This window comes from Piliocolobus tephrosceles, chromosome 4 (assembly GCF_002776525.5).
Source record: "Piliocolobus tephrosceles isolate RC106 chromosome 4, ASM277652v3, whole genome shotgun sequence".
Lineage (NCBI taxonomy): Eukaryota > Metazoa > Chordata > Mammalia > Primates > Cercopithecidae > Piliocolobus > Piliocolobus tephrosceles.
In genome coordinates, this window is record NC_045437.1 from 76,925,740 (window position 1) to 76,950,899 (window position 25,160).

The 25,160-nt window shown below is 44.4% G+C and overlaps 1 protein-coding gene across 1 annotated transcript in view; it reads right to left on the reverse strand.

The window, feature by feature from the left end:
* The window catches only part of SERINC5 (serine incorporator 5), a 122,499-nt gene that overhangs the window by 67,393 nt on the left and 29,946 nt on the right, over window positions 1-25,160 (reverse strand). The window contains exon 2 of the mRNA XM_023214946.2: window positions 1,397-1,564. Within this exon, the coding sequence (XP_023070714.2) occupies window positions 1,397-1,564 (168 nt within the window). The remainder of the gene's footprint in view (window positions 1-1,396; window positions 1,565-25,160) is intronic.

Below are 25,160 nucleotides of genomic sequence, written 5' to 3' on the forward strand. Positions count from 1 at the left end.
GGGTTCAGTAAAAGCCTGCTTCCCTGCAGATATGAGCCACAGAGTCTCACATCAGTTTTATGATGAATAAAGGTGACGTTTGGCAACCTGCTGACATCTTAGTCTTCTTTGTCAATTTGCTTAGAACCCAGGAGGCAAAGAATGGTGTTATTTCTTGGGCTCTCTCAAAATCTTCACCACATTCCCCTGTGATCTAAGAGGCCTACTATGGGGGAAAAAAGGAAATTCAAGAAAAAGAGGTCCCACATGTATCTCTATCAGCATCACACACCAGGCCTACTTCTGACCAAAGAATGGCTGAAAATCCACCCCTCACCCATGAAGACACCACTCACCCTACAAGCAACCTGTCTAGAAAGGTGGAAAATGCCCCATAACCCATTCCCCATTATTTGTGAGAATATCTAAGCTTTATCATACTTCCCATATAGGCCAAATTAAGTGTTTCAGCTGCTATGTGAAATCCTGGCAGCTGGCCAGGCACAGTGGCTCAGGCCTGTAATCCCAGCACTTTGAGAGGCCAAGGTGGGTAGATCACCTGAGGTCAGGAGTTCAAGACCAGCCTGGCCAACACGGTGAAACCTTGTCTCTAATAAAGCTACAAAAACTAGCTGGCCGTGGTGGCGGGCACCTGTATTCCCAGCTAATAGGGAGGCTGAGGCAGAAGAATTGCTTGAACTTGGGAGGTGGAGGTTGCAGTGAGCCAAGATCACGCCATTGCACTCCAGCCTGGGTGACAAGAGCAAAACTCTGTCTTAAAAAAAAAAGAAGAAAAAAATCCTGGCAGCCATCCTACAACAAAGGAAAAGGACAGAAGTGTACAAGAAAAGATTGTATATTTCATCAGGAACAGCTATAAACAAGGCTAAGATAAAATACATAATTGTCTGACAAACAGACGATTGTGATGGACAATGACGTGTCCATGATGTGTCCAATGATTGATGGACAATGATGGACAATGGGGACTCAGGGGCTGTAGGGCTGGATGATGAGAGGCTGCCTGGTGGGTACAACATGTGTTGCTCCCAGGTTGGAGGCACCAAAGGCCCTGACTTCACCACAAGGTAATATATCAATGTAGCAAAATTGCACTTGTAACCCACGAATCTACACAAATGTTTTAAAATTTAAAAATTAAAAGAAGAATTCTCCACCAAAAGCATCAGATAGCATCTACACTACTATTAAAGATCAAGCTGTTGCTTGGTTTTCCTGTTTAGCCAGAAGACACTGGATCCTGGAAAACATAGAGCAGGCTTCAGGAAGGTTCAAGGAAACCAGGTATATCCCAAAACACAGGGGGGTACATGGGCCCCATCCTCTAAATCATGTGTTTCCCACACACCCTCATCAAACATTGGAAATAGGATGAGCTGAACATGGACAAACTTACGTGCTCTTTCATCTTGTGAGCCACAGTCGTTGACATCATGATGCAGCAGAGGACGACGACCAGAATGAAGTAGAGGGCGTACATGAAGCGGGTGCTCAGGGACTGCCGAATCCTGGGGCAGCAATCACAGCAGAGAGAGCAGCCTGCAGACCCACAGCAGCAGGCCAGCTAGAAAAGGAACAGAAGGCATCTGCTTAGAGCATGATACTGCGAGAGAATAAGAAATATGGCCAGGCACTGTGGTTCACATCTGAAGTCCCTGCTACTCGGGGGGCCGGAGGATCACTTAAGATTAGGATCGCTTGAGGCTAGAGTTCAAGTTTAGCCTGGGCAATACAGCAAGAACCTGTCTCTAAATATATTTTTTTTTATATATATAAAAATATGTGTATATATATTTTATATATGTGTATATATTTATATATAAACATGTATATATAGAGAGACAAGCTATATCTAATGTATATTTTATATACGCATACACACACACACACACACACACATATATATATATTTTAAACAAGGCCCAGTGCAGTGGTTCACACCTTTAATCCCAGAGTTTTGGGAGATCAAGGTGAGAAGATCGCTTGAACCCAGGAGTTTGAGATCAGCTTGGGCAACACAGCAAGACTCCATCTCTTACCAAAAAAAAATTTCTTTAATTAGCCAGGCATGGTGGCACAAACCTGCAGTCCCAGCTACTTGGGAGGCTGTCTCCAAGAAAAACATGACCAGGAAAAAAGAAAAAAATCATATTAGGTTGGTGCAAAAGCAATTGTGGTTTTTGCCATTACTATATATATGTGTGTGTGTGTGTGTGTGTGTGTGTGTGTGTGTGTATGAAATTTGGTCTGATGCAAGAGCTTCTAAAACTTCTGGAATTTCCTGAGTGATAGAGGTTAACAGGACAGTATTTCGTTACTAATGCTCTTTTTTTTTTTTTTTTTTTTTTGAGATGGAGTCTCTGTCGCCTGGGCTGGAGTGCAGTGGCCGGATCTCAGCTCACTGCAAGCTCCGCCTCCCGGGTTTATGCCATTCTCCTGCCTCAGCCTCCGAGTAGCTGGGACTACAGGCACCCGCCACCTCGCCCGGCTAGTTTTTTGTATTTTTTTTTTTTTTAGTAGAGACGGGGTTTCACCGTGTTAGCCAGGATGGTCTCGATCTCCTGACCTCGTGATCCGCCCGTCTCAGCCTCCCAAAGTGCTGGGATTACAGGCTTGAGCCACCGCGCCCGGCCGTCTAATGCTCTTTTCAATCATACCAGAGCTTGTACTAATGAGGCAACTCTTCCTGGGCCCCTCAACAGCTTCAGGATGGAAGGCTGGCTATATTAGTGGAACCAACCATGTGGTTTAGAGGGTTAGAACTTTCAGGAGCACACACCTGGGCAGGGACTGGAGACTGAACTAATTACCAATAGCCCACGATTTAATCAGTCACATGTACATAATAGTGCCTCCATAAAAACCCTAATCAATGGGATTCAGAGCTTCCAGTTTGATGAACGCATCCATGCGCCGGGGGGGTGGCGTACCCCAACTCCACAGGAACGATGCTCTGGTGCTTGGGACCCTTCCGGACAGCGCCCTGCCCTGTGTACCTCTTCATCTGGCTGTTCATTTGTATCCTTTATAATAAACTGGTAATCACCAGTAAAGAGTTTTCTTGAGTTATGTGAGCCATTCTAGCCAATTATTGAACTTAAAGAGGGGGTGAACCCCTGATTTATAGCTGGTCAGTCAGAAGTACGGGAGACCTAGATTTGCAATTGGCATCTGAAATGGGAAAAGTCTTGTGGAACCGAGCCCTTAACCTGTGGGGTCTGTGTGAACTCTAGGTAGCTAGTATCAGAACTGAATTAACTTGTGGGACACCCAGTTGGTGTCCTGTACTGCGTCACACCACTTTACCAATGTATTCACACAGGGCTTCTGCAGGTTGACCTTCCAAGCTACAAGATGACCATTCTTCCCAGGTACCTTTACCATACGGCATGCAGGAACAATTCGGTGTGTGAACAAAGCTTTCATCGGAATTGTTCTGGTGCTATCTTTAATGACAACCATCAACGGTTTGGGAGATGCCCAATTATTACACAGAAAAGGCACAGTTCATCTGAAGTATTATAATCGTGACTCTTAGACAAAAAGATTTCTAGAATCAGCTAAGAGCAAGAGAAGAAGCCCAGAACTAGTAAACAAAGTGGGAAGAACATGAAAAACAAAAAGTTGGGCCCAAGAAAGTGAGGGAGAAGAAAAGGAAAAATCAGTTAGGCAGATAGCTAAGGTTAGTCCTCAGAGATATAGCCTAAAAATCAGCTACACGTACAAATAGAGCTGTCTGGGGAAAAACTAAACTGCAGCTGCACTGGTAAGAAAGCAGGGCCCAGCATAGAAGCCTTTTGTTCTTTGTGTGACTAGCAGGCTCCCAGGGAGAAGTTTCTTCCCCTTCTCCGGCATATACACAGTGGGCTCCGTGGGAACTTGCACAGGGAGCAGGGAGGTGGTGGGGGAGGCTTACCTAAAACACAGTTATACAAATGAGGTGTTGCACTTTTTTACCCAAGACATGCCGGTGTCTGCACAGATAAGGAGAGTTACACAGACAGCTTCTCAGATAAGGGAAGTGACGCAAACAGCTACAGAGATGAGGGGAGTTTCTCACAAAAGCTTTCGGATTCAACTGTAAAAACAGCGACCCACTCAGGTCCTCCTTTCCGCTGCACAGAGCTTTCTTCATTCACTCCAACTTTACCCTTGTGTTCACATTAATCCTTACTTTTCTTGGCCATGAGACAATGGGCTTGGATAACACCTCAGACAACATGAGCATCAACCCTAGACAGTTTCAAAAAGGTACTTGTCAAAATCCATGAGCCTAAGGATGAATGTACAAGCACCTAGAGTACTGGGATGGGAAAGGCTATGCCTGCCGTCATCCACCCTTGCAGGAAATAATGAGTATGTAACTTGAAGCTCAAAAGAAATGGGTGCCTTTTACACTGCATTTCTACCAGAGCTTCATGCCCCAAATGGTAAGCTTTTTAGGTTCATTAGTAAGATGTGGGCCCAGAGGAACACAGAGCTCCTGCTATACCACTAACAGCATACACATCTTTTATCTGGAGAATGTGAATATTTAATAAACTATAGGGCAACAGAGGATGGTGATTAAAAGCTCAGGCTCAAAGCTTGGCTGGGTTTGTGGTCTGGCTTTGCCACCTACTAGCTGTGGACGACAAGCAAGTTATTTACCCTTTAAAAACTCAAGACTCGGCCGGGCACGGTGGCTCACGCCTGTAATTCCAGCACTTTGGGAGGCTCAGGCAGGCGGATCTGAGGTCAGGAGAACAAGACCATCCTGGCCAACATGGTAAAATCCTGTCTTTACTAAAAACAGAAAACAAAAAACAACAACAACAACAAATCAACCGGGCGTGGTGGCCAGCACCTGTAGTCCCAGCTACTTGGGAGGCTGAGGCAGGGGAATTGCTTGAACCAGGGAGGCGGAGACTGCAGTGAGCTGAGATCGCCCCCCAGCCTGGCGACAGAGCGAGACTCCATCTCAATAAAAAAAAAAAAAAAAAAAAAAAAACTCCAGACTTCTCGTTTATAAAATGAGGGTGGCAGAAGTACTACATAGTCTCTTGGATAACCTAATCAGACACACCTGGTGCCAGCAAGGAGTCCCTGTTAAGCAAACAGGGAATGCTACAAGAAATTACCATAAACTGCAAATTACAATAAAATTTGTATGTATTAACACTATATTCTATATAAACCTAAAGCCCAACAATTCAATCTCTTGATAATGATTTGGAAGGAAGTTTGAGACTCTGCAAGGCTTCAAAACAAGCACCAATTAGAATGTTACACCATAAACATCACTTACAATGAGCTAAGATCACAGGCATATGGGTAAGACGACATAGCAACGGCGTGACAGATCTTGAAATTATAGGCATTTCCCTAGTTATCTCATCTACTTCATGAGACTGTCATTGTTTGAGTTCATTGTCATTCTGTACTATTTCATTGCTACAATTTTTTCCTAACCAACTCTCTCCATCTTACATCCAATTTTCTAAGCCAGCTTCCTCCAGATTCTTCTTGACTCACAAAACTAAGCCACTGCTTTGTAAAAGAAGACATTCTACTCAGGCTGCGATAAGAGAATACACAAGTGGTATCCTAACATTACTGCATGTGTGGGTGTTTTATGGGCCACTTTCCTTTACAATTCCTTCATTGATGTTCTCAATCTCTGACTTTACTGACCTCTTTCCAATCACATGCCCCAATTTTAAACACACACACATACAACTGTCCCCTCCCACTGCTTTAGCTGGCTTTTCTCTGGGCCCTGCCTCCTGAACCCTTTCCTAACTGCCTCCTTCACTGATTGCTCTTTTTTTTTTTTTTTAACTGTAAAATACTGTTTCACTGAATTACACAGGCTGGCCTCAAACTCCTAGGCTCAAGTGATGCTCCTGCCTCAGCCTTAGCTGGGACTACACGCACAGGACACCACGATACCATGCCTGGCTGGTTGCTAACTCTGTTACCATGTGGTCTTAGATAACCTCTCACTGTATTTCAAGTTCAAATGTGATCAACAAAATACTTACTATATTTGGGAAAATAAGTATTTTGGAAACAGTTAATGCCTCCCACAATAAAACATTCCCACAGCTGAATCAACATTTAAACTATTATCTCCACAGAGGGAAAAATAAACAGATACAAACATCACTGTGAGCCTAATTGGAACTGATCATCTAAAGGCAGACAAATAGCAAAAGGGATGCGATTGTGGAAAATGTAAAAAGAAAGTCATATTGGTCTAACCCCATTCTATCATTAAAGTCATGTATCATTGTATGGATCTGATTTTCCAAATTTCATTTTCACTCTTACTCTATACAGTGCTATAGTATTACCAATTTACATATGTATATATATTTTTATGTGTCTATATATATATGTGTACCTATACACACACATTCTGAATATTAGAATGGACTAGCCTTTTTCTACTAGCCCAAAAGTGATTTATCAAAGTAAACTATGCTAATAATTAAGGGTTCAAGCACATTATCCTTAAGCTACACATTGATATACACACCAGGTGGAAATTCAAAAGAGCATCCGTAAAAGAAACATTTATGTTAGCATCTAGGGAAATCTCACAGCCCTGCTGACTGACCACTTGTTTCTGGAAGAGCATACCTTTGAATAAAATGGGTTCACATTCCAGCCCCTGCCACCTACAGGGTTAAGACACTGAGCACGTCATTCACTTGCAAAACTGAAAAAATCAGTTCCTGGCTGGAACTACTGGTGCTTTCACAAGCTTGGAGAGAAATGCCAGGGTTTCGTTACCCCTGGTTCCAAGAGGGCATACAGCTTTTACTGAAAAAGTCACAGCATATAAAACAAATAAATATAGAATATACAACGTCAAGAGGGAACGCTAATGTAAACCATGGACTTTAGGTGGTAGTGACGTGTCAAGGTAGGTTCATCGATTCTAACAAATGTACCACTCTGGTGGGAAGCGCGGATAATGGGGGAGGCCGTGAGAGCGGGGAGGGGAGGTATATGGGAATTCTCTGTATCTTCCTCTTAATTGTGCTGTGAACCTAAAACTGCTCTAAAAAAAAAAAAAAAAACCTAAGCCTAGTTTTTAAAAATATAAATAAATAAATGAACAAAACAGTGCCTGCCCCTCAACGGCTCAGTAATGGATGTTGGCTGAATAGCGTATGGTGAAGTCACAGTGGCAACACTCCTCACATACAGTGGCTGGCAATCCCCTCCATGGGACCAAGTTCACGACTGCATGCTATACTCAATTTCCCACGCAAGCACTGAATCACAGAGAATACTAACGGCGTTAATTCGTAGATACTGCAAACTCTCCTCCTCCACAGGAAGTAACATTCACACACGCAAAAGGAGTCCAACAATATCTTTGGAGGGCAATGCTTGCAATCCTTCCAGAAACTCCTCTCACAGATACATTTCCAAAAAGACACAGATTTAGGTATGAGGCTGTTCATAACAAACACTGGAAACAGCCTTATTTTCCGGCTACCCAGGGACTAGTTAGATGAATTACGACCTATACAATGAAATATTTTTTAAAACAACACGTCAGGTGTGTTAGGCTAAATTGTGTCCCCCAAAATTCCTATGTTGAAGTACTAACCCCTAGTACCTCAGAAAGTGATTGTATTTGCAGTAGGGCCTTTAAAAAGGTAATTAAGGTTCGGCCAGGTGCGGTAGCTCACGCCTGTAATCCCAACTCCCAAGGTGAGTGGATTGCTTGAGGCCAGGAGTTCCAGGCCAGCCTGGCCGACATGGTGACACCCCGTCTCTACTAAAAATATAAAAATTAGCCAGGCATGGTGGCACATACCTGCAGTCCCAGCTTCTGAGGAGACTGAGGCACGAGAATTGCTTGAACCCAGGAGGCGGAGGTTGCAGTGAGCCGAGACTGCACTCCAGCCTGGGTGACAGAGCCAGACTCTGTCTCAACGAAAAAGGTACTTAAAAGGTAAATACGACCACTGGGGTGGTCCTTAATCCAACAGGACTGCTTCTTAGAAGAGGAGGACACACACACAGGGACGGCACAGCAACACGGTGGCCGTCTACAAGCCAAGGAGAGAGGCCTCAGAAGAAAGCAACCCTGCACACGAGTTGCTCTTAGACTTCTGGCCTCCACAGGTGAGAAGCTGAATTTCTGTTGGGTAAGCCACCCAGTCAGTGTTACTTTGTTATGGTGGCCCCAGCCAACTAACACAGGCCGTATGCCCTACTATTTCATATCTATGTACATACACATATGTGTAGATATAAGACCACTAACACTGACTACCTGAGGAACAGGCCTAGGGGAGGGACAGGGGACGTCCATTATACTTATTGTTCTGCTCTCCTGGTTGGGTTTTTACCATGTGCATGCATTACTCTTATAGTTAAAAAATGAAGAAAACTGACTACTTGAGAAAAGTAAACTGTGTGTGGTGGCTCATGCCTGTAATCCCAAAACTCTGGGAGGCACCCAGCACTGGGTGGGCGGATCACTTGAGCTCAGGATTTCGAGCCCAGCCGGGGCAACATGGCGAAACTCCATCTCTACAAAAAATACGAAAATCAGCCAGGCGTGGTGGTGCATGCTGGTGGTCCCAGCTACTTGGGAGGCTGAGGCAGGAGGATTGCCTCCCACGTAGCTCGGACCACAGGTCGAGGCTGCAGTGAGCAGGGATTGCACCACTGTACTCTGGTCTAGGCCACAGAGATCCTGTCTCAAAAAAGAAATAAAATAAAAGCAACTAAGCTGAACGATAGTGATATAAAAGCATTTGCAAATGTGGTATTGCTGTAGGTTGGGCTTTTCATTTCTGAAGAAGCATCCCCTCCCCCAAACATACTGCAAAGGAAAATCTTTCGAAGAGCCTGGCACACCCTCCCTCCAACCGCAGGAATGGCAAAGGCTTTTCTAAATAGGAGGTGCTTTGTCCTCGCCTGGGCAAAGAATCAAAATGAAAGGATAAGCTGGCTCTTGCTTATCTTACCTGAAGCTGGGCCTCCCACTTACTGTTATTTTTCTTCTCCAATCCAAGGATCAGCCCTGCAACACACACATATACTACAAAAAATAAATACATCTCCCTCTCTGTCCTCCGCACCGGCCTTGGGCACAGATGGCCTTCCAAGGATTGATCTAGGTGTGTGAGGAAATGCTCACAGAAACATGAGCTAGGCTGGTAGTAACGTCCAAGTACTTCTTCTGTTAAATTAAAAAGCACAATACCTTCATTACCTAGAATTTCCAGTTGGCAACAAGAAGGCCAAACATATTCCAAAATCGGCATGCACACACATACAACACATGCACCTTAATCACAAAAGGGTCTCTGTCTCCCTCTCTCAAGTCTTATTGTCACAGTTCCAAAGGCCTGACTACCAGGTTCTTAAACCACAGCAACCAAGAGGACAAACTGCTGGGGAGAACCAGAGAAGCTGGACTCAACTCTAGCGAAGTGACCTGCCCTTCTGGGTCTTAGCTGTCATCACCTGTAAGTCGAAGGAGCCCAGGTAGACGATGGGTGGTAGATCAACAGGTGTCACCTCACATCCAACGGATGGGCAGCGGCTGCCTGAAACTCTGTGCTGAGGAGGATTCCTAAGGCTGAATGTTTCAGCAGGGAAAGTGCAGTGATCACTTGGTACCATCTGCCACAGGCATGGAAAGATAGCATGGTGGCATCACACCACACTGCTGTCAACCCTGTAAGAGGTAACTGGATATCCTTAGCATCCATAACTTCTTAGATGTTGAAAAACAAACTGCAATGGGCAAGCCTGATGAGTCAACCCAACAGCAAGGAGAGAAAAACAACCAAAAGGAGAAGCCAGAACTAAAAAGTGGAGCAGCGGTAAGCTCTTTAAGCATCCCACATGTGAGACAAAATGGCAAATGTAAGAAGCCACGTTTGCTTGTTCTGCTTGCTTGCAGAATTTTACAAAATCCCTTATCGGCAGAATTCCACAAAGCCCCTGACTCTGACTGAGTGCAGCCCTCCAGAAGAACGCCCTGAAGATGACCAGCAGCACACAGCATGGGTTGCCAAGTCTCTTGCCTGAATCAGATTAAGTTCAACGACCCTAGGCCTTGCCTCTTTCTGTACATATCTGACAGGATTAATGAGTATGCCTCTATCATCTATAACCACATGTACTCTTGCACCCAAACCTTGATGAGATCTTGCTCTAATCTAACTTCGAGCACATCTGTTGTAGCATCTGAGCACTGGAAGAGCTGCCATCACTTGTCTATAAACTGCGGGCTGAAACTCTGGCTTGGAGCAGTCTTAACAGAAACTCTCTGAAAGACTATCGGTTGCAATCTTCAGCAAGACTTCTGAATAAATTAGGTGGGTTTGAAAGCCTGATTTTTCTTTAGCTGACACACCAGTAATGTAAGCATCTCTCTATTGCTGCACGGTCTATGTTCTGCATGGTACCAGCTCACACACGGCAGTGTGACCACTCATATTCATGACAACGGCCCAGGCAGGACGTATGTTCTGTTACCTTCATTCCACTTAGGAATGAAAGAAGTATACTAAGCAAATAAGTGCTTAGGACACTTCTGTCACAAGTATGATCCCAAAGGTGGGTCACATTTTTTAGCTTCAGTGCTTGAGTTTTGGGGAGCATGAACCCCTTGGCCATGTGGAAACCAACTATTCTGAAGGACTTGCTCCTCCACGGGGCTGGACAGCCAAGTTGGCTTTCGTGTGTCTAAACTAAGTCCAAACCATAAAAGGAAGTGTGACACCACCCTTCATTCAGTCCCTTTTCCTATTTCTGGAAATACAGGAGACCTAGCAAAGCTAAGGAAAGACATTAAGAGTTTTCTGTGAGCTACAAAAATTATAATACTGCTCCTTAATAAACAGCAGTGGGATGGGGCACAGTGGGGAAGTTCCTCAAATATTGAAGCTGACCAAGCTGTTAGAACTCAGGTGTTCCTGGGCATGCTGGGAGGTTGTAGTACCAAGGAAATAGAAGAAATGCATTAAAAACATAAAACTAGGTTCACAGTTTTTCATTCAAGTAAACAACACTGCATCTTTTAACTACAGAGTTCCACATCTTTCAGTAATACGTAATACTGCCCATGCCGTGTGAGGTATGTACTCCTTCTCTTTTGAAGCTTTAGGGTTACCTTTGAGTCAACTGTGATGTGCAGAAGAAATGAACAATTCTCTACTTTGAAGAGCAACATTCATTGAAATTCTGGACCCAACAACCAACATTGTGCAGCTTTATCTTCCCATCTCAAGCTCAGAAATAGCTTCCACTGAACTTAGACCCTTCTTCCCACTGCAAGAGGGCAGTGGTGGGGTGGGGGGTGGGGGTGGGGAGGTGTTGGTAAACCCTCCCTCTTGGCACCACAGTGCCAGGTACTGTCCTTTACTGATAGCTATGCAATGGCATGGTGCAACTTAAAAGCTAGGAGAACAAGCACAAAAATTCCTCTGCTCAATAAAGGAGTGTTTTACTGAACAAACAGTGTAACTGCAGGTGGTTCCTAATTCGCAAATGGTTGTAATCTAGAAAACTCAACACATACACATGTGGTTTATCTGGGGCTTACAGTGGCTTTCTCCCATACAAAAGAATACATGGCAACCTATGAAAGCTTACTAAATCAGCCAGGTGCGGTGGCTCACGCCTGTAATCCCAGCATTTGGGAGGCCGAGGCAGGTAGATCACTCAAGGTCAGGAGTTTGAGACCAGCCTGGACAACATGGTGAAACTCTGTCTCTACTAAAAATACAAAAAATTAGCCAGATGTGGTGGTGGGTGCTTGTAATCCCAGCTACTCAGGTGGCTGAGGCAGGAGAATCGCTTGAACCCGGGAGGCGGAGGTTGCAGTGAGCCAAGATCGCGCCAAGGTACTCCAGCCTGGACAACAGGGCAAGACTCCCTCTCAAAAAAAAAAAAAAAAGAAAGAAAGAAAGAAAGAAAGAAAGAAAAGAAAGTTTACCGAATCCATAATAATATAGCTAGCAATAGTTAACACTTATTAAGCTCTTACTGTCTGCAAGGCACAACAATTATTATGTGTTACAATCATCCCTATTTTACAGAGATGAGACCAGGGCTCAGAGAGGGTAAATGGCAGCTTAAGATCACAGAATCGGCAAGTACTAGACTTAATTTAAATCTGGTAGGCTCTTTGCCATTCTTCTCCACTTACTGCTGGCATAAGCGCGTGAACAAGACAGGTAACACTGGCCTGAAACTGGCTTCAAACCTCGGTTTCCTACAGGAGGGAGACAGGCTACACTGGAAAAAGGAAACAGTTTTTCTTCCCTGCCCCTGTGTGTACAGTAACCATTCAGCAAGTATATGAAGAGGTCACTTCCCTTTCTGTGCCCCTTCCTGTCTCCCATGCAAACTCTGGCCTCACTGAACATGGATGGCTTCTTCTAGTGTCTTGCCCCAAGCAGCTCAACCACCGCAATCACCAAGCTCCCTGCCTCACCAAAGCCTATCCCATATTCAAAGCCCTATTCCTAATTCTATGGAAATAGCCAAGCCATCCATTCAGTCAGCTAATATTTACTATACTCTACACGTGCTATGTGTTTTGTCAGTTCCTGGGAATGCCGCAGTAAACAAGAGACCTTGATTCTACACTCTCTAAGCAAGAAAACAAAGATATACATAAGATGACCATCTACATGACATCTATTACACATCTATTACATGTGGTTTATGAGAAGAAACCTAGATGTCCAATAAAAAGATTAAGATTTAAGATCAGTTAAATTATGGAAGGTTCATATTATAGAACATAATACACCCACTGAAATGATTATATAGGTTATACAGAAAAATTTATGGCCATGGAAAGACATCCACACTGTATAAACTAAAAATAGTTAATATAATAGTGTAGCGTATAAAAGGATTTTGGGTAAAAATTTAACAAGACATAGATCAGCACTAACAACAAGAAAACACAAACTAGAAGGATATACCAGTACATCAACAGTAGTAAACAGAGTTGTAGAATTATGAGTGATTATGCTCTTCTGTATTTTCTGAACTTTCTGCAACAAGCATACATCTTATAATTAGAAAAACATTACAGGTTTCTATTTTGGAAGAAGGCAAAACATTCCTGTTCTACCTCATAGGTGGTAAGCCCTCAAATATTTGTTAAATGCATCAGCCAATGAGTAAATCAAACCCTACTTCAGCTATGTCATTGGAAGAAAACAGCCAGAGTGAACTATCACCATAATTGAGACATTAAAAAAAGAAAAAGAAAAACCTACTGTACTATACCCTAAAAAATATTTGGGCCAGGAGCAGTGGCTCATGCCTGTAATCCCAGCACTTTGGGAGGCCGAGGTGGGCGGATCACTTGAGGCCATGAGTTGGAGACCAGACAGACCAACACGGTGAAACCCTGTCCCTACTAAAAATACAAAATTAGCCGGGCGAAGTGGCACACATCTGTAATCCCAGCTACCTGGGGGGCTGAGGCAGGAGAATTGCTTAAATCCATGAGGGAGAGGTTGCAGTGAGCCAAGATCATGCCACTCCACTCCAGCCTGGGCAACTGCTTAAACCCATGAGGGAGAGAATTGCTTAAACTCATGAGGGAAAGAATTGCTTAAACCCATGAGGGAAAGAATTGCTTAAACCCATGAGGGAGAGGTTGCAGTGAGCCAAGATCATGCCACTCCACTCCAGCCTTCGCAACGAGAGCAAAACTCCATCTCAAAAAAATAGTTAAGATGGTAAATTTTATGTATGTGTTTTTTATCCTGCAAGAAAAAAAAAAAACTTCCTTAAGCCTTGTAAAACTTTTTAGAGTTTCACTGAAGTAAATAAAACAACACTTGGTAGAATTTGAAGCAATTAAAAATAAAATGAAAAAAACAGCTATCGATATGGCTTGGATTTGTGTCTGCACCGAAAGCTCATGTTGAATTGTAATCCCTAATGTTGGAGGTGGGGCCTGGTGGGAGGTGGCTGGATCATGGCAGAAGATTTCTGATGAATGGTTTACCACCATCCACTTGGTATTGTTCTCACAACAGGGAGTGTGTTCTCATGAGATCTGGTCGTCTAAAAGTGTGTGACATCTCCCTACTCTCTCTCTCTCTCTTGCTTCTGCTCCTGTCATGTAAGACACCTGCTCCTCCTTTGCCTTCTGCCATGATTGGAAGCTTCCTGAGGCCTCCCCCAAAGCAGAACCTGCTATGCTTCCTGTACAGCTTGCAGAATGGTGACCCATTTAAACCTCTTTTCTTTATAAATGACCCAGTCTCGGGTATTTCTTTATAGCAATGCAAGAACAGATAATACGGCTACCTAAAAGTTCAAGAAGTTAGAGAAACAGCTGTATATCTGCCTAGCCTTGAAATATGCTCTTATAGTTCCTTTATCTGGGTTTCTTAAATTTTATTTTGAGTTCATTGAATCCTCTAAAGCGCCAAGGCTTTCATCATCATGCCCATAACTGTGGCAGCAGGATCGTAGGGACTGTGAGAGGCGAGTTTCTGGCAAGTGGCTTCTCAAACAAGTTTCAACATACTAGAGCTGTGTTATTTTCCACGCTGAACATTTCCGTGAAACGAACAGTCAAGGGTCAACTTAGTATCTCCAGCCATCAGAATCAAGTCTGAAATGGGCAAGAACACATACAAAGCCAGTAACCAGCTTTGGGGTTACAATGGAGTCTAAGACAAAGATGTTCCCCTTTGTTGGAGTCTCCTTCTCAGGAGGTTAGGGTTACTTTCAGCACCAGAAGAATGTTTATCAAGTCCTCTGTTCTCAGACAGCAGTGGGATTATTTGAATTGTTCCATCACACCACCCTCTCTCTACCTTAAAATAAAAAATATCATATCACACTTAATACATTTTAGCAGGTTGGTGAGATCTATAAGGTTTGAGGTTGAAGGGTAATCAACATCCCTTCTGACAGCTCAACAGAAAACAAACGTTCCTGAGGGGCAGATCCTTCAGAGCAGGGTTTCTATGACTCAACACTATTAACTAGGGGCCAGAAAATTCTTTCTCTTGGGGGGCTGTCCTGTACACTGGATGCTGATGTCCAGCAGCATCCCTCCCTGCCTCTACCCACTAGATGCCAGTTGCAACTCTCCCTCTCCCCTGCAAGACGTGATAATCAGAAACGTCTCCACACAATGGCTCCCCAGTTAAGAGCACTGAGTTAGGAGTGAAGAGCAAGAGACATCTCCACAGTCAGACTGTCGGGGTTCACCATCTTCAGTCTGAACACAGGAGAGCATGCTGGCAACTTATGTGTGTGAGAACACTTGCTGGAAAGCTAAAGCCGTCTTTACACCTTCATTTCTACTGAGGAAAAAACAAGAGCTGTTGGAACATTCATTGGCACCCACTGAAGCAACAAATACCTGTGGCAGAACAGGGCTGAAAAAGATAAGTTAAGTAAGTTCTAGAAGAAAAAGGTATAAGAAAATGTAATCTTGAAACTCAAAACGGAGAAGTGTAGGAGAATGGGAGAAAACAAAAGTACTTATTGGGTTTTAAATATTTTTTTTAAATTAGTTTTAGGGCTGGGCACAGTGCCTCCCGCCTGTAATCCCAGCACTTTGGGAGGCCAAGGTGTGTCGATCACTTGAGTCCAGAAGTTTGAGACAAGCCTGGGTAACACAGTGAGACACTGTGTCTACAAAAAAATACAAAAATTAGCCAGGCATGGTGACACAAGCCTGTAGTCCTGGCTACTTGGAAGGCTGAGGTAGGAGGATGAATTGAGCCCAGAAGGTCAAGGTTACATAGAGCTGAGATTGCATCGCTGCACTTCAGCCAGGGCAACAGAGTGAGACTCTGTCTCTAAAAAAACAAATAAAATAAAATACAGTAAAAACTAGTTTTATTTAATGTATAAAGTAAGTTTGATTTTTACTTTTAAATTTTAATATTTATTTTGATATTTTTATTTTACAAAGTTTTACTTTTAAAATAAGTTTATTTCAAAGTTTTATTTTTAGGCCGGGCGCGGTAGCTCACGCCTGTAATCCCAGCACTTTGGGAGGCCGAGGTGGGCGGATCACGAGGTCAGGAGATCGAGACCATCCTGGCTAACACAGTGAAACCCCATCTTTACTAAAAATACAAAAAAATTAGCCGGGCGTAGCGGCGGGCGCCTGTAGTCCCAGCTACTCAGGAGGCTGAGGCAGGAGAATGGCGTGAACCCGGGAGGCGGGGCTTGCAGTGAGCCGAGATCGCGCCACTGCACTCCAGCTTGGGGGCAGAGCGAGACTCCGTCTCAAAAAAAAAACCAAAAAGTTTTATTTTTAATTTATAAAATAAAGTCAGTTTTAAATAGTCTCAGCAAAAAAGAAGGTGGGCAGAAACCTTGCTTGTTCTACTTTATAAATAGTAGCTTATCAACCGGCAGTCAGTGAAACACTAAACCCAAAATTTGCCTCATTGTGTCATGGAGATTATGCTGCAAGGGAGAAACCTGCCAAGCCCTTTCCAAGAGGTGCTATGTGCCAGCCCAATCCCCAAACGCTGCCAAGCCACGGAGTGCTTTCTAGGCTGGTGACGGGCCCCGGTGCCAGCTAGATGCCCGTATGCTCTGGGATGGGAACAGAAAGGAGTTCATTTCACTGCTCTCAGAGAGCTGGAGTGCAGAGGACCTTAGAACTCAAGTGCCCCAAAAGCTTCAAGGGTTTAGCGGCGAGTGCACTTCTTTCCCCACTAAACGAAATTCTATGCACAATATGTAACACATGTGGATGCATTATAATACCACAAATGTAGTTATATATTCATACAGTATTTATTAAATGCTTACTAGTGACTAAGTACTGGTTCTACGAGTTGTCAGTATAGTCCCTGCTCTCAGGAAGCTCACATTTTAGTGGATTTTTTAAAATCAAACTCAGCATCCAGAAAATTCAACCTAAACCGGCTACGTTCCAAAACCTGCACTGATCTAGTCCAGTCCTTGTATTTTCCTGATGTGAAAACTGAGGCCCAGAAAGGTTAGGTGATTTGGCTCAAGGACAAATCTAGTGACAAGCATCAGCGGTGCATCAAAAAACACATCAGTGCAAACTCAGCAGTCTGGAAGAGGAAGGAGCTAGTTAACTCATCCTCTGGGTTCCACACTTCTGTATCTACTGTGCAATATACTAACCGACACTTGAGACAAGTAAATGAAGTCATCGTTAGTAGCTTTAAAAAACACTCTGCTCCATCTCAAAAACAAACAAACAAAAAAATGCTCTGCTGATCCTAGTAAGAAGGCAGTTAGGTCTCTCAGAGTCTAATACATTTTGAAAAGTATCCATCATGACAGTTAAAATGAAAAGCCGGCACATGTTGCATTAACCCTGGGGTAGCCATAAAACTGGTGCTCTTGGCTGGACGCAGTGGCTCACGCCTGTAATCGCAGCACTTTGAGAGGCAAAGGCGGGCGGATCACCTGAGGTCAGGAGTTTGAGACCAGCCTGACCAATATGGAGAAACTCCATCCCTACTAAAAATACAAAATTAGCTGGGCATGATGGCAGATGCCCGTAATCCCATCTACTCAAGAGGCTGAAACAGGAGAATCGCTTGAACCCGGGAGGCAGAGGTTGCAGTGAGCCGAGATCACGCCATTGCACTCTAGCCTGGGCAACAAGAGTGAAACTCCATCTCAAACAAACAAACAAACAAAATATATATATATGCTGGGCATGGTGGCATGTGCCTGTAATCCCAGCTACTTGGGAGGCTGAGGCAGGAGAATCACTTGAACCAGGGAGTCAGAGGTTGCAATGAGCTGAGATCATGCCACCGCACTCCAGTCTGGTTACAGAGCAAGACTCCGTCTAAAAAAAAAAAAAAAAAAAAAGTCTGGTGCGCTTGAACAGCTACAGGCTGTGCTATGGTAATGCCCACCCCCAATCTACCTCCCTTCCCCCGCTTCTGGAAGCAGCTGACTAAATCACCCCACATGCAGATTCAACCACTGGCCGCTCTCCTCACAAACCACATCACAGAAAGGGCTCACTACTCAAAAGAACACCTCTGACCCACTCCACTGCCCAGTAACAAGATGTTTCTCTTTCAAGGTGGTTAGTCTAGAAACAAGGGCTCTGTACAAGGAAAAACTTGCACACTTCACCTACCCTAGATCCCATAAAATCCTGTTCTTTAGGATTCACAGCGTTCAATAAAAGATGATTATTTCAAGCCTTTCTAGTATTTTTCACATAAATACATAAATTAGAAAAAGAAATGTCAGACAACAGGCCTCTGGTTTGGAAAACCACAGCTGTACCCGGACAGTACCAGTGCTCAGAGGCAGAATCAGGGGAAGGGGAAACAGAGGCAGAGGCCCACACTAACCTCTCAGGACACACATCCCTCCTACAGGGTCACCCTCACTCCTAATCCACCCTGTGTTCTGGATGCCTGGTGCTGACATGAAAGTTCTGGTTTACCAGCTTTTTTCTTGGAGTAGCAGCTGCACTGTTTTCGACAGCTGAGAAAACACTTTTTCTCACAGTTAGCTTTAGCCTTCATCATCCCTCCGATTTCAGGAAACCTTCTTCCCAGCTCTTCCCTCTTTTCATCCTTGAAATTCATCTTCTTCTTCCACTTATAGCTTGAAGTGGAAGGAATGAATAGGTGTGTGCCTTTCCCCCAAACAAACAGCCACTGCTCATTGCCTTTTCAAGTAAGCACCGCCAGACGCCCAGTGGGTTTTATCAGCACCCCTCCACCCACTTCTGAAGCAGGTCCTCATTCCAAGGCAAGCTGGCACAAAGCCCTAGACAGCCTTTGTGAAGATGCCTGCATTCAAGTACCAGCTGCCTCGATGGCAACCACCTGGCAGAGAACTGTCATGCAATTACCCCCTGACCCCCAGCTTGAGAAACTCCTGTTTATGTTCTTAAAATACATTTGCAAAAGGAACCAGGGCCAAATGAAGGTGCTTATCATACTTATTTCTTCTATCATCAACAGAAATGAAAATAACCTTACATCACCACCCACCAATCTTTACCTTTTTTTTTCATTCAGAGTATTGGCTGCACAACCAAATATGGGAGTACAGAGATAGAAGCAAGTCACAGGCCAGGTGCGGTGGCTCATGACTGTAATCCCAGCACTTTGGAGGCCAAGGTCAGTGGATCACCCAAAGTCAGGAGTTTAAGACCAGCCTGGCCAACATGGCCAAACCCTGTCTATACTAAAATCACCAAAAACTAGCTCAGTATCGTGGCACGTGCCTGTAATCCCAGCTACTCAGGAGGGCAAGGCAGGAGAATTGCTTGAACTTGAGAGGCGGAGGTTGCAGTAAGCCTAGATACCGTCACTACACTTCAGCCTGGGGGACAGAGCGAAACTGTCTCAAAAAAAAAAAAAAAAAAGAGAGAGAGATAGAAACAAGTAACTTGTTCATGTTGGCAGTGGTGTTCCCTCTACTTTTTAAAATTACAAGGCAGAAGTCTTCTATCAGCCCTAGATTGTGAAGACCAGCACCCCCGCATCAAAATCAAACACAGTGGACCTCAATGCCAGGCTGACTGAACGAATTGTTATTGGGCTGCAAAGTAAACAGGCCCAAGGGGGAGGCTGTTCAGGAAACAGGTCTTAATTACTGTTATTTGTTCAGTCAAACCTATCATTTATTTATCCAGTCAGCTGGGTGGAGTGGATGTTGGACTGGGCAAAGAAGGCTCCTTTGAAGATTCTAGATCTTTCTCACCCCTCCTTCCTTCCCCTGCAAGGAAATCCAAGGCCTCAACACTCAGGGAGCCCCAAGTGGAAAGCCAGTTTGGGGCCAGGACACACCTGACTGATGGTGCCTCTGAGGTGGGAGTCACTGCTCTCCATGGAGAGAAAGGAATCTGAGGGCTCCCAGACAGGAGCCTGAGGGGTGAAGCGGGGAGGCGGGCAATCAAGTAGCAACTGGAAAAAAAAGGACTCTGATATGGTGGTGGGAGTGGTGGCGGGAGGAGGGGTAGCCTGGGGAGATGGACGAGCCTGCTGGAGTGACAGTAGCAGAAGTTTGGGAGGAGTGTGGATGTGAGCATGAGACAGCAGGGAAGAAATGGGGTCTTGAGCAGTGTGGATGAGGGAAAAGAGCCAGGAAGTGGAGGAAGCCCCCCAAAGCAGGTCAGCCCTGAGCAGAACAAAAGCAGAGACTGCCTCACTCCAGGAGCAGAGAGCACTCAGCCATGCTAGGGACCTTCACTCAATGGTACCCCAAAGGGGACTCATGAACAGCTGCCTGGGCATCATGGGGAGTCTCAGGCTCCATCCTAGACCTGCTGAAGCAGAACTGGAGCCTACAGGGTTTAAAAAACAAAACCTCCCCAGGGGATCATCTGACATCAGCGGACAGCAGGCACCTTTAACTAACAATCCCGTGTTCAAGTGATGATAACACGCCGCACACCCACCAGCCAGCTGCCCTAGCTCTTCACTCAGAAGGGCCCTTTGGTGATGGCAAATAACGAAAGCAAGTTTCCAGTGAGATCACACATGACTTCAATATAACAGGTAAGGGAATCACGAGAGAGTAGTATGCAGTCTCTGAAAAAGGTGTCTGTAATTCAACCTGGAAAAAATGCTAACGGACACATCCTTGGGAGAGATGAATACACAAAACTATTAACCAGGATTATGGGATGTTAGATGGCCTTTGTTTACTTTGTCTATGTTTTCAAGGTTTCACATTAAGCATGAATTTCTAAGTTTTTTAAATGAACAGAAAACTGCAATATTTTAACAGGTAAAGAATTAAAGAGTAGAAAAAAAGTAAAAAGCCTATTTAATTTGCTACCCACCATACAGGATATGTTTTGTTGTCTGTAAAATGCATTCCATTGGTCTACATTAAAAAGCAAGACAACTTTGGCAAAAGAAAAAAAATCAATGAACATCAAAAGAAAATAAATACTATAAAATGAGTTTCGAGGCTACCTTTAATGGCCAGACACGGTGGTTCACGCCTACAATCGCAGCACTTAGAGGGCTAAGGTGGGAGGGTCTCTTCAGCCCAGGAGTTCGAGACCACTCTGGGTGACATAGGGAGACATCAGCTCTACCAAAAAAGTTTTTTAATGAGCTAGGCATGGTGGTGCCCATCTGCTGTCCCAGCTACTTGAGAGGCTGAGGCAAGGAGAATCACTTAAACACAGGAGGTGGAGGCAGCAGTGAGGTGTGATCACACTACCACACTCTAGCCTGGGTGACAAAGTGAGACTTTGTCTCAAATAATAATAATAATAGCTTTAATAAAAATGGTCCCAAGCTCACTCTCTGGGGTAAGCACCTTCCAGACACTGAGGAAGACACACAGAGGACCTAGAGGAAAATGTGCTGCGCTGTGCTCCCTGAAGAAGAATCACCCCCACTTTGCAAGTGTGGATGAGCCACTGTTTCAAGGTAATTTCTCAGTGACCGGACAAAGCTTTGCTGAATCATTATCTCCTGTTATTACCTCACTTCATCACTGACAAGTTAGGTGTCTACAAGGAGACTTGGGAAATGTGATATGGTGGCCTCTGAAACAGAGATTTACTCCATAAGAACAAAACTGGACCACATGGGGACCAAATCCAAAATTGTGACCTCACCAGATCCAACCCAGAAGTTTTGGTGGTTTTTGTTTGTTTGTGTGTGTGTGTGTGTATGTGTGTGTGTGTGTGTGTTTGAGATGAGGTTTCGCTCTTGTTGCCCAGGCTGGAGTGCAATGGCGTGATCTCGGCTCACTGCAACCTCTGCCTCCCGGGTTCAAGCAATTCTCTTGACTCAGCCTCCCAATTAGCTATTACAGGGGCGCAACACCACACCCAGCTAACATCTGTACTTTTAGTAGAGACTCGGTGTCACCATGTTGCCCAGGCTGGTCTCAAACTCCTGACAGACCCAAATACAACTTTTTGAGTACCTGTTTTGTGCAACATATACTTTACTAGTTTCTTTATATATGTTACAGAATTTAATGTTTATCACAGCCCTACATGGTTATCATCTACCTCTATTATAATGAGAAAGTGAATCAAATAACACAGACATACCTAGTAAATAGAACTGGAATTTCTGCCTCAGTCAGATGACTCCGAAGTCCAAAGTCCATTTCTCTGCAATACTTTATAATGTTTAATGATTGGTGTAACACCTTGATGACGCCTTCACAGCCTTCCTCTCATTCTATCCTTATAACCACTCCACAAGGCAGGCAGGGAGAGTAGCATTATTCCCAACATAGAGACAAATGTAAAGCCTGGATAAGTTACCTTATTTTTCAGAACTCATTCTCCTCCTTTCTAATAGCACCCTGCTGGGTGAGCACAATGAGCAGCAAAGCCTTGATGGTGCTGACAGAGGAGACCAGCAACACCCGAAAAGACAAAGACAGCAAGCTTTGCTGCTTCCATACTGCCTTGAAAGAGTGGGGTTATCCCATGCACCTGTGTAAAATGCACTCACCATGCACACGTGTACGCAAGGGTAGAGAACAAAGCCCTAAAGACAGAACCAAGTCCCAGAGCCCCAGTTCTATTTCAAAGTGTCAAACTTTGCAGCACGTTCAACAATTTAAGGAGGCAGAGAAATATATCTTGTGCTTCCATCAAAACACCAAAATTCAAGATGGGAGTGTCTTCGGTAACCAAGGAGATCCTTCTACCCAGCACTCATTATAAGTAATAGTTACCTACCATTTTTTAAGTACTTCCTATGTATCAAGGCACTACTCTAAGGTGCTTTCAAGACCTTTCATTTAATCGCCCCAAAGGAAACAAAAACAAAAAAAAAACCACTCCCCTACCTTCTGTTTGAGAGAGAGTCTCGCTCTGTTCACCCAGGCTGGAGTGCGGTGGCCCGATCTCAGCTCACTACAACCTCCAACTCCCAGTTCAAGCAATTCTCATGCCTCAGACTCCCAAGTAGCTGGAGTACAGGTACACACCATGACGCCAGGCTAATTTTGTGTATTTTTTAGTAGAGATGGGGTTTTGCCATGTTACAGGCATGAGCCACTGCACCCGGCCAAAAATAATAGAAGTATCACAATCTCCATTTGACAGATGAGGAAACCTGAGTCTCGGAGGTTAACCGACTTTCCAAAAGCCACTTTGGGATAAACCAGAATCCTAATCTCTGATTCCAAAGCCCAACAGGGTTCCAAAACCAGTTTTCTTTTGCCAGATCTCAGGATATCTGGAATATACTGTTTTGACCCCTCCTCCACCTACTCCCCTAGAGAAACATAAAATCAAGAGAGACCCTAAAGCAGGTGCATGCACCCACAGCAGTCAGAAGAGTCCACTGGATGCTGCATCTCCCTCACCTGCCCCTCCTGAGGGCTAGTCCTGACCTTGAGATGTGCCATTCCCAACGCTTGCTGTGAGAACACAGCACAGCCTTGGGCATCCCACCACTGTTCCGAAAGCCATTCTTCATTCTTCTTGCAATTTGTGGCAGTGATACTAATAATAATTTTTTTAAATAATAGGAAATTGCATTGTGCATTTTCTAGGTGCCAGGTAAGGTCCTCGGTTCTTAGCATGGATTCATTTCATCCTCACAACAATCCCACAAAGTAAATACTCATACGGCCATTTTTCACCAATAAGACAGGATTATTACTTAAATTTTTGGCATACTATGCCCTACTTTTTCTTTTTTTGAGATGGAGTCTGGCTCCGTTACCCAGGGCTAGAGTGCAGTGGCGTGATCTCAGCTCACTGCAACTCCGCCTCCCAGGTTCAAACAATTCTCCTGTCTCAGCCTCCTGAGTAGCTGGGATTATAGGCGCCCCCCCCACCACGCCCGGCTAATTTTTGTATTTTTAGTAGGGACAGGGTTTCACCATGTTGGCCAGGGTGGTCTTGAACTTCTGACCTAAGGTGATCCACCCGCCTCGGCCTCCCAAAGTGCTGGAATTATAGGCATGAGCCACCACGCCTGGCCTATGGCCTACTTTTATAATCAGAAAAAATTTTATAAGCTATACTGACAGAAAAATGAGGAAAAGACAAAATAAGTAGAGAAAACATAAAGAAAGAAAAGAGAGAAAAAGGAAAAAAGAATTCCATTTTTTTCACAAATGAGAAAACTGAGGTCTCTCCTAAGGTCGACATAGGAACTCAGTCAGCCAGGCCCTAAACTCTTTCCTGTGCTGCTATGGTGCCGTCTCTAGAGCAGAGCTGTCTCTAGAGGGTCACAGCACACCTCATAATAAAACTGTGTTTACAGCCGGGAGCAGTGGCTCACGCCTATAATCCCAGCACTTTGGGAGGCCCAGGTGGGTGGATCACTTGAGGCCAGGAGTTTGAGACCAGCCTGGACAATATGGTGAAACCCCGTCTCTACTAAAAATACAAAAAAAAAAAAAAAAAAAAAAATCGCATGTGTAGATTTTTAAATTGACTATCTGATTTTTGCAGTCAATCATTTGAAAGTTAAAAATTCAAAAACTAGCCAGGGTGGGGGTGAACACCTGTGGTCCCAGCTACTCAGAAGGCTGAGGCCTGAGAATCACTTGAACCTGGAAAGCAGAGGTTGCAGTGAGCCAAGATAGTGCCACTGCACTCCAACCTGGACAACAGAGTGAGACTCTGACTTACAACAAAGAAAAAGACTGTGTTTACACAGAGTAAGAAGGTTTAAAAGTTTCTAGCAATTGTTCTGGACTTTGGTTAAAAGTACAGACAGTTGGCCAGCATGGTGGCTCACATCTGTAATCCCAGCACTTTGAGAGGCCAAGGTGGGTGATCACTTGAGCCCAAGAGTTCGAGACCAGCCTGGGCAACATGGCAAAACTCCATCTCTACAAATAATACGAAAAAAAAAAAAAATAGCCAGGCATGGTAGCATGCACCTGCAGTCTCAGCTACCCAAGAGACTGAGATGGGAAGATCACCGGAGCCTGTGAGGTCAAGAAGGCTACAGTGAGCTATGATCTCAGCACCACACTCCAGCCTGGGCAGCACAGTGAGGGAGAGAGGGAAGGAGGGAAAAGAGGGAGGGAGGGAGGGGGAGGGGAGGGGGGAAGGGGGGAAGGAAGGAAGGAAAAAATGTATAGACACTCGGCATAAAACAGAGTGAAAACTGAGTTTGGCACTTGTAGTGTGTATAAAATTTGAATCACAATCCAAATCTTTCATCATTGCCTTTCTCTTTACACTATTAAGAATTTTTTTTTTTTTTTTTTTG